Below are 12,500 nucleotides of genomic sequence, written 5' to 3'. Positions count from 1 at the left end.
GGTGGTCCTCTTGTGTGATGTAGCACGAAGCCTTCTTGTTCAGATGCACCGTACCCTGGACACCGGATTTGCTGGAAGAAGGAGGAAAGGGAGAAACCACAACACAAGGACAAGTGCGATCAGTATCAGTCGGTAACAGCGTAACCTCCGCTGCGTCAGGCGCAGCCAACAAGGAAGGGAGAAAGTGGCGATACAATGAATTCCTTAACCCACTTTCGGTGGCCACTGGGCCACTATGAATAAGGCAAGAAGAGGCCCCGGTTGCACCTTTCTTCCGTCCACTGTACGGTATGTAGGGTGAGCAGATGGCATCCCATTTGCAAACTAATATGTGGGTTTGCATGTCAATCCGACCTGCAAGCTGCTAATGGTAAGGGAAACAGCAAAAATTGACACCCGCCACTGGTCCACTGGTCGGTTTGTTCCGTGATGTTTACGTATTTGCTCGTTCGCACGTCCTTGGAGGCTACGCGGTTTTCATGATCAACGTCATGTGCTAGGGAAGCTCGATTAACGGTCGAACGCTTAGCACCTATCCAAATCACACCCATCGATCCGCTATAACTCGTTTGTTCGGAGGCAAATGGTGCAATTCGCACATTCATAAATGGCATTAACCGATCGACATAAACGAGTTTAATGGTTCACTCGGTAGGATCATATTGTTGTTATTAAAAATCATAAGCGAACATTTCAATCACTTAGCTTGCACAATAAAGCGATCATGATAGTGCTTTTGTTGCTCGATGGTACTTGGCTGCAATCATCAGTAAGGATCTTGTGATGTGCATTTACATCGCAGTAGCTGCAAGGTTGTGGTTGTTGCTAAGGTGATGTACGCTGATGCTGATGTGGTCTTCAGACAACGGACCCAATCGCAATAACGGTGGAGAAAGTGATACGTTGGTAAAAGTGAAGTTTAAATGCAAGCGATCATTTATCTGATTATACAATTCACTATGGAATTTCCATTAATTCAATTATTGTTGAATGTCCCTTTATTAAATTATTAATATCGAAAAAAAAACTCATACTGTTCATAAATACAGCGCTAACCAAAGACTACCGTGCTAGTGTTAAATATTTTGAACAACAACATTTACTGAAACATTATTGAGCATTTAAAAAACGTTCAGACTATGCCATCTACCTATAGAGATGAGAAGAACTGCGCATTTCAACGTTTTTTTACCACTCATGGAATAATTTATTCGGGATGGTAATCTTTTCCTAAGAGTGATGTGATAAATTCTGAGATAAATCGAGAGAGAAACAACAATGATGCAGCCGTTTGCACAGCAGAAGCAGAGAGCTGTGCATGACGCAGCGCACCTCCATATTCTGAAGCATTTCGGTTTTTAATATTTGACTAAGAGATCGTTTTTTTTTTTCTTAAAATCATTGAAAATATCTTTGTCATTGCTTGAATGTGCTTCCATACATTTAGAATAAATATAATATTCATTCCGTTAAACTTTCTCAGCATTAATTCAACCACTCTTAATCCAGCCTGGTAATATACATTTTTACTGGGTGGCTATTTTGTAGTTTTGATCTAAGAAACGCTACCTAACATCCTTTAGTTATTTTTATAAATCATTAATGTTCAATGTGTCAGTTTGGTGTAACATTTGCAAATTAGCAAAGCAACGTGGTTAAATATGGAGAAAAATCATTTGAAATCTAACTTTGATTGTAAAGCTCCCACAAACAATCGTATCAAATGCAGCACAGAATGATTCCGTCTCTATTTGCCGGCCACAAGGACGGCCCAAACGATATGCAGCCTCTTCAATGCACCGGACGCCGGGCTTCCCGGAAGCCCGCGTGACACCATTCCACATAACGTGCAGCGAAAGCGTCTGCGAATTGTGCGAACTTCGTACCGGTTCTGCCAACCCTCTAGAGTAACCTGCGACTGACTGACGCAATCGCGAATGTAATTGAAATGTATTGAAAAGCCTGCCCATCGCACACCGCATTTGTTTCCGCTCTCTGGCCACCACCTTCCCCTTGGTGCCACCCCATCGCCTATCGCACCTGCCACAGCTAATCGATCTCTGCGCGACAGCTGCAATTAGTGTGAACTACCAAGCGTGAACCACCGACCACCGGACTTACCGCTACCTTGTTTCACCTCCGAAATGACAAATTACCCTCCATTAACAGTGGCAGAGGGAACAGCCATGAAGGGTGAAGAAGGATGCAGAAGGAAAAAAAAATGCAAATCTCGCTTGCGCGACAGCATGTGACGATGCGCGGTCTACATTAGTCTCCGTTCCGTTGCATCCACACTTTGGTGCTCCATGCGATGCGGCCAATGACAGAGGCACACCATCCAGCAGCAGATTCCAGTCAACTTCATCCCAACGCCTTGGCACCGACGGCTCGGTTGAATACTGGATTGTCTAAGATGTTTCACCTGCCTTGAACACCGAGGACAGGCGCTATTTGTCATGCGTGACTCATGAGAGCGAATCACAATCACCAGAACTCGGGGGGAACCAGATGATTGTCAACCAGACCGGGGAGGGAGGCGGCTTCAGGAGCAGCTCCACCCAAGTCAACGACACCAAACGAAATGGAAAGTTGTGGTTTCAGCTAATGTTAAAAAGAAGAAGAAAAAAAAGGCATAGAAGCAAAACCTAGCTAATCATTGCCGTAACGAGCGGTGACAAATCATTGAACGAATGATCGAAAGGCCATAAAGGCGTGTGGGCCCTGCTCACGTGCCCAACCCGTCATTAACGTTGCGGACCATAAAACAATAGTTTCACCGTGGTGAAGGCGCGGTTTCTACGTCTAATCGCTCGGGCATTAAGCTGGAGCACTGAGCAACACAAAGAGGGAGGAAATATCTGTCGGCCAAATTACCCCCCTCACAGACACTGTCACCAACGTCGTCCATTATCTCTGCCAGTCAGTGTTGTCTCCGTTGCTTAAAAAAGCCTTCAGCCTACGTCTAGTATGACGCCCACAGCGCCGCTACAACCTGTTGGGTTGGGTTTGAGTGTGGCATAAGATTCGCGGCCGCAGGAACCGTTTGCAATGGCATTCTATAGCGGATAGAGGGGTGGATATATTTTTTTTCTATTTCGGCGGACAGCTGATCGCTGCACAGCCGTGTGGCGCACACGTTGAGCAATTCACAGCATCACACCGCAGTAGCATCGGCCGCAAGGTGCAGTTGCGTGACTTGCGTCAATGACCGACCGGCCGGGCATCGCCTTGTGCGCCAAGGGTGAGAGAAGTGCATAATGAGCACGGAATCGAGGGCTAGTAGCGTAATTTGTGCTGTTAGCGAATGATTTACTATCAATCCCGATGTCGTGCGTTGTCACCGTTGTTGATCGATTAGCTTGGTTGGTTAGTGGTTGGTGCAAGCGGATTGTTAAGAATATCTATGATGTCGCTCACGGGCGGCGACATGCTCTTTGAGATGGTCCGAGAGGAAATGTTCAATTTAGTTGACCTGACGTGCTGTGAGACGTTGAATATACAACGGATATCAACGTACTGCAGTCAATCGGAAGTGCGTTGTCACAGTAAAAAAAAAAAAGTTTATCCACACAAGAGCTGTGGGTGAATTACAATAAGCATTATCACAAGAATGTTAATGTAAAGTAATTATAACAGTTAATCTTCTAATATGATTATTAGAATTCCTTAGAACACTAAATAATCTTTTCATATCGCTACTTTTTAGGTTAATGTTTTATTCGCTTTTAAATTCCTTTTCGCTTGTCGAGTTTGGTTCCGAGAAATGGCAAAATTTATTATCATTCTCGTACAGCCAAACGGTTTGAAGTCGTGATTTTGTCATCAAGCATGCATGCATGCCAAAATAAATATTGACAGAATCAATTAGCATGTCTTGAGCAGCAGTTTAAAAAAATTTAAAAGCCAAATAAGTATGATTCAGGAATGATAGTAGAAAATGGCGGCCACACAAACGAGGAACAATAAAGACTGCAGGTTCCGTTTGCAAAATTTTGCCTCAATGTAACTTCTGTTTCTGTGGAAATTGAATAAGGAAAAAGTTTAAAGTCTATATCGACGATTTCATTTCGGAAAACTGCAACTCAGCTGCAAGATAATGTTTGGTGTGATTAAGAGGCTTTGGAAATGACATGAAAAGCCATGTTTCTCGACATTTAAAAGACAAATTCAAACGTACCCTCATTGTAGGTTTACTGCAAATGAAATGATGGAGCATCTTGTTTTAGATAGCACGTCACATTCCAGATGGCACGCTACAAAATGTTCAGTTGGTTCCGATGCCAGGCAACCTTCTCATCATCAACCGCTACCTCTCACCATCATCATCATCATCATGACCCACACGCTCCATAAAGGCAAAAAGGCTACAAACAAACATAATCGGTGTCACACCGGGTACGGGAACTGGCACGCTGGTGCCGTTTTGGTTTTTCTATTTTCCCACCTCCCGCCGAATACATTCGTTCGCGAGCATTCGCGCGCGCTGCAGATTAAACTAGAATGTGTGCTGCTGCAGCAGCCGGCTCTGGTACTGGTGCCGAGTACTGCTGAACGCTGGCATGCTGCCAGGCACGATCGGGTGACGATGATGCTGCATGCGAAGGTTAACCGCTGTGCAACCGGTTGATGTGTGCAGCGCCGGTGCCAGTGAACTCAAAACCCCACTCTATGCTGCTAAAAGATCGTTAAGCCAAAGAACTATTCATAGCGATAGAGCACATAGAGCTGGCAGAAGGTGCTTGCACAAAACAGCGAGTATGAACGCAAACACCAAAAAGAGTTGGTGGAACGACTGCAAAACATTAAATTGTCCCAGTATTTCATGGAGATAATCGGCCAGTGTTGCTGGGCCATATTTGATCTGAACTCGAATGCCACAGAAGGTAGCATCAATCAGTGTCAGTTGAATGAGAGAAACGGATGATTGAGAGGATCGAAAGATCACGCCGCAGCACTAGCAGAGCAGAGCAGAGTACTCGAATACAATGTTCCAGTAATTAACACAAAGCTGGGCCCCTTTCGAGGAGGATCTCTCCACAGTAGGGCTTTAGAAAAGGTCAGGGGCACAAATGATGAAAACGTGTCGCGTCAGAAATGTTTGATCCATACGCTCCTCAATAGCGTCCGCACTGTGCTAAGCATTGTCATTAGACGATGAGTGCACGTTTCCTTCCACGATGATGCTATTGTGGATCCACACATGTCTCTCTGTCTCTCCTAATGATTCGTGTAACAGGGGTCAGTCCCTTCAAGGATGAGCGCTCAAGATTAAACATTGTACAGAGCAGAGTGATTGGGGTGATCTCGTGGGGTTCCGTAAGGTCCAGAAAGGTGATCACAGGGACCACCTTGTAGAACAGTTTGTTAGCTAGTATTTGCATACTACACTTTATGGTCCTATTGGGTAAAAAAAAAAGATCGTTGGACATCGTTATGCAACAGCCCCAGAGCAAACCCAATCTGACCCAACGCCCCCCGAGGGCGTCCCATCACTCACGTTGCGTTGCGCTGGTTGCGTGAGGATCGCTTCTAACGCACGCACCGAACGTAAAAACACACCCGTGTTGAAACGTAATCCTTTGAACTCACCCCTTTTTGCCGTACTTACCGGTAGCCAGAAATGGCGTTCAGCAAGCTGCTCTTGCCTGCCCCGGAGGGCCCCATAATGGCGGTTAATTGTCCATGCCGGAACACGCCACTGACGCCCTTCAGTATCGTTTGCTTTTGGCTTTCACTCACTGGGGGTGGGTTGGAGAAAGAGAATGGGAGAAGGAAGAAAAACCAAGTGTTAATGTCCACCAAGAAACAAGTGCAGTGCATGTGGGGTGGGGTGCTGTTGATTTTGATTTGGAAACCTAAAGCGCCTCGTGAAGCGATCCGTGAAAACAATCATTAACAAAGGTGTATCATGGTGTAGGGTGTGGTAAACCAGATTCACGATCTTGTAGTTTAATCGAGTACTAGAATCGCTATTATTTTTTGTTTAGTAGAGATACTGCAATATACTTGTAAAGATACTTCCATTTAAGCATTTTCTGAGGTTATAAGCCGTCTACTTGTCTCAGAAGATGTGACTGACAACACATCTGCGAACTATCAAACGGGAAATAAAGTTATAAGTGATGGACACTGTCCATTGTTGTTGGACGGTTGTAGACGTAATTTTTAAGATAGAAATGAAAATGAAAGGAATAGGAACAAGTGTTCCTGTAGTTCAAGACCACTACGAATTGAATGCCTCTATCTGAAAGGTTGTATTAGCGGCTTTACAGCTGTGTCACAGTCTATCAAGACGTTAAATTCTCCAGACCTGTCAGATTCTACATAAATAGCTAGGATTACAAGTCATACAGCTATAAAATATTAGACATTTACTACCGCTAATGTCCACCGTGAGATGCACACCATGCGCGATGCCATGAATAGAACATGGCATAAAGCGAATAAGAATAGTTCATTTGAAATGATAGTCTTGGGCTCGCGTGCAAACTCGTTAGCCTCGTCGGTCGACGACACTCGTAGTGCCCACTTCTAGACGTAGGTGAAACCGTTCTCTCCTTCCGCACTGATCACTGCACCAAGTGCAGCGAAGAGCAATGACCGTAAACGCAAAACGCCGGCCCGGAGAAAATGAAGAAAAAACAAAAGCAACTACTTACGGAAACTCTTCCGTACGTTGACCGTATACTCGATGTCTTGAAACTCGACGTCTTTCATCTTGCTGGCTGCTGTGGGATGTGTTCGTGTCCGGTACCAAGCACGATCGCCAGTTGCAGCGGCGTTTTTAATCGCACCCCTTTCTGAGGGTTGAAGGTTACCAGAAAAGCACTGCACTGCTTCGCTCTGTAACTGTTTTTTTTTATATTTCTCTTTTCTGTTTGCTGTTCTGGTCTAATTCACAAACGTTCACTCGATGGCTTTCTGCTTTGAATGACTCCCAGAACGAAACTTTACTCCTCCATAGCGGCCAACCGCCCAGTAGATGTATTCTGTTGGATGAAAAAACGATTGAAAATAGATGAAATTGATGGGAATACATATGTTTTTGATGTAGTTCTAGGGTTATTCTTTTTAAATGGCACTATTTCGTATGCTATCGACCACTGACAGAATCTAAATCACTTAATTGTTCCCTCTACTACACTTGTGTCCACGTGTTTTATCTCAACTGTACTTGATAACGAGCGTTTCGCTTTCATGGACCGCTTAGCTTCGGCGCCATCGGAAGACTACCTTGCACCGAATCAACAAACAAACCATTCCAGTTTACACATTCATCAGCCTTTTATTTTTGATGGTTGTATTCGATCAATCACAAAAACCAAAAGAAAAACACAAAAGACCAGTCATCGACGGCCACGGCATGGCAAACCGGTTTCACTGGTCTAGTCGACGATCCAGGATCAAGGTGAGTAAGACGCTGGGCGGCACACAGCGGACTCCTTGAACTTGAACCAACCACTCAAGTGAACCACGGCGATGGGGCTCTCTTCGGATCTACTCTTATAGCTCCGTGAAATAATTGGAATTCGGACCGACAACAACAAAACGGACACACGGAGAAGAAGATAATTGTACTGGATTGTTGGGCATTTCGTGCTGCGTTCGCATGCGCGTAGGTCGTGCGAGATGTTAGCATCGAGTTTTTAGGTTTCTTCAAAACTTCTCCAAAATCTGAAGAGCGCAAAGCGTTTGGCCAGTGTTCTGAAGTGAGAATACCTCGGTTACGCCACACCGCCTTCGAGAGCATCGGTTCGCCCCATAACACAATGGCATTTGATTGTAAGAACTCGTGGCAAAAAAAAAGAGAACCGGCTCCGCCAAGCAATGGCGCAGAGTTCATCGAGCAAAATGTTCTCCCTCAAGGTCAACCACGTGATAAAGAATAAATTAATAAACGCCTCGAAAGTGGTGGAATCATTTGGTTACTTTTCATGTAGCCAGTTCTGCGATTGTGAATCCCACAGTCAGTCAAGCATTCCGGTTATCATAATACCAAATAAAGAGTCAAGCTTTACGAACATGCTAGCATAGGAAATGCCGTAAGGACTTAATTTGAATATTTGCGGCAAACACCTAGCGATGGGTAGACGGACAGAACAATGCCCAAACGATCCAAAGGAAGGGATCGGTCACGATTGACACCGGCTGCGATGAAACATGGCCAGTTGTCGCCGCGGTGGCGCGATAGGCAAAACACTAGGAACATCGCTTACATTTACGTCGATCACGATCTTCCCTGTCGCACAAAGCCACGCAAGACAGGAGTGCCACCGTAACAACGGACATTCGATTGCCAATCGTTCCCCGTCCACAGTGAACTCAAAAAAAAAAGTCCAAACAATGGCTGACGATCTCGAGAGTGATCTCCATGGTGTCACTGGCATCACCGCTGGCGAGTGGAGAGGCGATCGTGTGGTGCATCATAAATTGTCACCTCACGATCAGTGTCATCTCGACCATTGTACCATTACTGCCATATGGTTCCCCCCTGGGGGGGGGGGGGGCCGAGAGCGAAGTCTACCAATTAACTCTTATTTATGCACACCCTTGACTGACACCGGCAATGCGCCTAACGGGAGAATGATGGCTCTATGGCGGAGGAGGTCAGATGATCGATTCGCCTATTAACGATCGATAATCGAAGCGATGCAGCGGCAAGGTTTACAACGTGCCATCGCTCGTTAAACATTAGGAAACGCACCGTAGCGTAGCGTGTTGTCCAGCGAACTGTGATGACCCTGCTGGTCATTCAGCGCATGAGATGATGGCTTCATTCATCGACCGACCATCGAAGGGATTGTCCGAAAGAGAAGTCACACCTTGAGAATCAGCTGGAAGCAATTAGCAGGTCCGATCCACCCATTCGGACACAAATGACAGGAGTCAACGGAGGATTGGCGCTTCACCAACCTTTTGAGTAATCAAACCGGACGAGAGCAATGTTCCGGCAGGAGGTAGGAGTGAAACACGCCGAGCAGCACACCGGTACACCGGTCGTTTAATGGACGCTAATTCTAGTTATTGGTGCAACGGGAATTGACGTGGTGCTTAAACTACGCCAACCATTTAGCCGTCAGCGGTTGAAGGTGATGATGTTCAAAGCACACCTGTGTTTGGTTGAGAATTACTAGGTAGCGGGGGAGCTTAATTTGCATGAAAACTATCACATAAACGTTCACTATTACCCTATTCTTCTGATTGATTTATCGGTCGTTAGAACCGTTTCCAGAATTCATCGCACGATTTGTTATCTCGGAAAAACTGATGGTCAGGTGCAAATGGTTATTTACTCAACTGCACCAGCTGCACCACTGGAACACATGTATTCCTTCTAGAATAAAAAACCGATTGGATTGAGACACTCGCTAGTCCGCTTCGTCGTCATGCGACCACTGGCCGGTTGGTCTGCATCCATGCAGAAGTTGCATGCATAACTCACGAGCAGCTTTGGCGCGAAAAAACAAAACGGCTCTGCAGATCTGCGCACCGAGTGCCACGAATCCAAGTGCTTTCACAAATACCGAATCACCGAGTGAACGGAGGTGGCCAGGTGGCGAATCGCCTTTGGAACATTCTACAAGCGCCCGGCCGCCTGTAGCTGAAGGTCAACATCGAAGGTGGGTTTGGCAACTCTTCAGTTACCAACGAACTAACACTACGCTGGCTGGCGAAGGCACAAACCTCTGGTCTGGCGCTGGTTGGGTAATGAGGAAAACCGAAAAAAAATGTTACCGTTGACTGTAGCTGAAACTGCAACCAGTACTTGGGATCGGGGAACCGGTTTGCAGCACGAAGATCTCGGTCCGACCGACGGTCATGCGGTGTGATGGAGCGTATGATATCGTGTTCCATTAATTGGTGTCTTTCTAAAGGATAGCGGGCGAGGTTCTTGACTTTCACTCAAAAAGTGGCTTAATTTTCATGTTTTTAAACATTTTGTTTACGCCATAAACGCCGATAGCTCTACATTCATGAGCCGAAGCGACCAGAAGGGGGATCGGTATTAACTACTTCTTTATCACTGGTATTTTAAAGAATACCGATTACACTGATCAACTTTCAGTCAATTCCAGTCCAGCAGCTTGAAATGCCATGTTGCACGTGCACTAATCACTACGCTGGCCAGTAGGATAACAAGCTAAGAATGTAATTTTCAGGCGACTACAACAATAACACGTAATCAGTCGCAGGTAAACGTGAGAGCTCACGTTTAGGACAGGGGAATTAGGTCACAGCAGCTTGTCGTCGTGGTTACGGAACGAGCACGTTCTAGGATGTGTATGGAAAATATACATTGGATAAACAAGAGTAACTTAAATCACATTCTTTAGGGTCCAAAGTACACGAAGGAAGTAGGCGTAAAAGGATTTGCGATAACGAGACCGCAATAATGTGGTCGAAAGACGGCTATCAGTAACGAACGAACTCATCGTGGCTTCTGTTTACTCTAGTTGACTCAAGTTCTAATTCGAGTTTGGCAAACGGAGTGTCCGAGATATACACCCAGAGAGTGCAAACTGTCGTCCCAACGTCCGATAGGGAGTCAGCGAACGCAAAGCACAACAAACAAGCTATGCTGACTGCCTGCTGTGCAGCTGATTAGCACTTGGCAAAGGGGCGCCTTTGTCCACCAGTATCATCGTCCGCTCGTTGAAAACCCGTTGACCGATAGCATATCAAGAGACGTTCTGGATCTTCGAAATGGCCATACCGTACTGTTATGGTTTGCACCCGCAACTACAACGGAATGGGATCAACCGGATAGCGCAGGATGACCCAGTTGCATAAGCTTGGCAAACAATGGCGATTGTCGCTTCCGTCCAAGAGCGTTGAGTAAGTTTCTCGTCGATGACGTCGTACAGCAGTCGAACGTTGGTGACTAATTGTTGTCGCTGCACTTTTCCCATTCCTTTTTCACAGTCACAGGCGCACACACAGAGTGCGCGACATCGATTTGATTAGCATTTTCAATGGAACTCTCGTAATTGAATTGGATTGTTCAATTAGCTGGCGAGTGGCTGTGGCAAGACAACAAATGGGTGTACAGCCGACACGTCTCTTCGGTGTGACGTCACTGGGCACTTGAGCATCTCTTGTGCGATCGCACGGAATCGATCGAAGGCCAGGGACAGCCCTACAGACGATCAGTGATCGATTGGCTGTGTTTCAAGGCGTACTTCGTAAAGCGTGGTACTGCATTGTTAAACGTAATATTTTGTTCCCCATGAAGTGAATCATTTTGGTTTTGCTGAAGATTACACCTAAAGACGACGCTTTAACCGTCATAATGAGTTGGATTGAGTCAAGTTATTTTGAGAATCTTATGCTAAAACCTCGACTTTTACTAGCACACCAAGTCTTCTTAATTTGGCAAATACACAATTGAATCACTGTCCCTCACTTATTGACACACACCTTAAACCATCACCAAATAGGGCAATCGGGTTATAAAGCGAAAAAAAAACCGCTCCCAACCTACGAGAAGCGTAAAACAGAAAGTAACCTTTTCCGACACGAAAACTGTTGCCCCTCCCCTTGGTTTTGGTCAACAGCTCTCAAATTTATCGTCGAATCAAGCACTATGAAAAAAAACCTCCGAAACCTACACGTCCGCCCATCCGCACGACAAAAGTGGCCCAAAGGTGGACGCAGACACGCTAACCTCACGCATCGTCACTTCGGCATTAGCATATGCGCGATAAATAGCGCAGACCGCCACGCCGAAGTCGCCACGGGCTTTTGCGACGTGCGACCCTTGCAAGAACCTTTTGTCTCCTGTTTCCTACTTGGTGGCACGGTTCTCGATAATGGCAGTATGACATCGATAGTGGCACAATGGTCCGCGCATCATAAAACAAAAAGATACTGCAGTTGAAGAAGGTAAAAAAAGGGGCAGCACAAGTGCACCTATACGATGCACCATCACCATCAACGACCACTTGACTTGCTAGACATTTGATAAGAAACTACGGACAGAAACGGAAACGAATCACCTCGAAACGAACGGCGTCTTTTTGGTGGCCGCTGTTAGCGATTAGAATGCGCCACAAGCTGCAGCCCTTCGACCCTGATGGGCCAACGAAGTGACACTACAATGTCCATCTGCACGCATTATCAGTGCCACGGTCCCCGGTAGATGCCACGGTCAAGCGCGCCTGTTCCGGCCCGCACCATACCACTTGAGGCTGGTAACAGGGGCAACCGGCTAGCGACGTCGAGCCAACCGACAACAATCACCGCATGACGTGTCTCTGTCGTCAGCCATTGCCATTTTTGCCGAGCTGCGCACGAAGCAACGGGTGTTTGGACAGGGGGCGAGCATTGCCCGACCCGCCGGGATCGGTGTTTGAAAATTGATTAGAAAATCTGAAAGATTATGCTTCCATCATCACCACACCAATACTACTCTCCCGTAGTAGGGGCCTTGTACCTCGAGATGAACGTGGTTGAACACGTGATGATCCTCGCATCGTAACCTAGGACGATCGTTTGTTGTA

At 46.1% G+C, this 12,500-nt stretch overlaps 1 protein-coding gene across 5 annotated transcripts in view; it reads right to left on the bottom strand.

Moving 5' to 3' along the window:
- The window catches only part of LOC126577342 (ATP-binding cassette subfamily G member 4), a 21,799-nt gene that overhangs the window by 2,912 nt on the left and 6,387 nt on the right, over nt 1-12,500 (bottom strand). For all 5 annotated transcript variants that reach the window (XM_050238874.1, XM_050238872.1, XM_050238873.1 and 2 more), the window contains exons 3-5: nt 6,660-6,989; nt 5,609-5,738; nt 1-71 (exon numbers count right to left, since the gene is read on the bottom strand). The exon at nt 1-71 is cut by the window's left edge and continues 468 nt beyond it. In XM_050238874.1, coding sequence (XP_050094831.1) covers nt 1-71; nt 5,609-5,738; nt 6,660-6,717 — 259 coding nt within the window. In that variant the 5' untranslated portion in view covers nt 6,718-6,989. The remainder of the gene's footprint in view (nt 72-5,608; nt 5,739-6,659; nt 6,990-12,500) is intronic.

Source organism: Anopheles aquasalis, chromosome 3 (assembly GCF_943734665.1).
Source record: "Anopheles aquasalis chromosome 3, idAnoAquaMG_Q_19, whole genome shotgun sequence".
Lineage (NCBI taxonomy): Eukaryota > Metazoa > Arthropoda > Insecta > Diptera > Culicidae > Anopheles > Anopheles aquasalis.
Note: the sequence above shows the minus strand (reverse complement) of the source record. Positions and strands in the feature narration are given on the sequence as shown.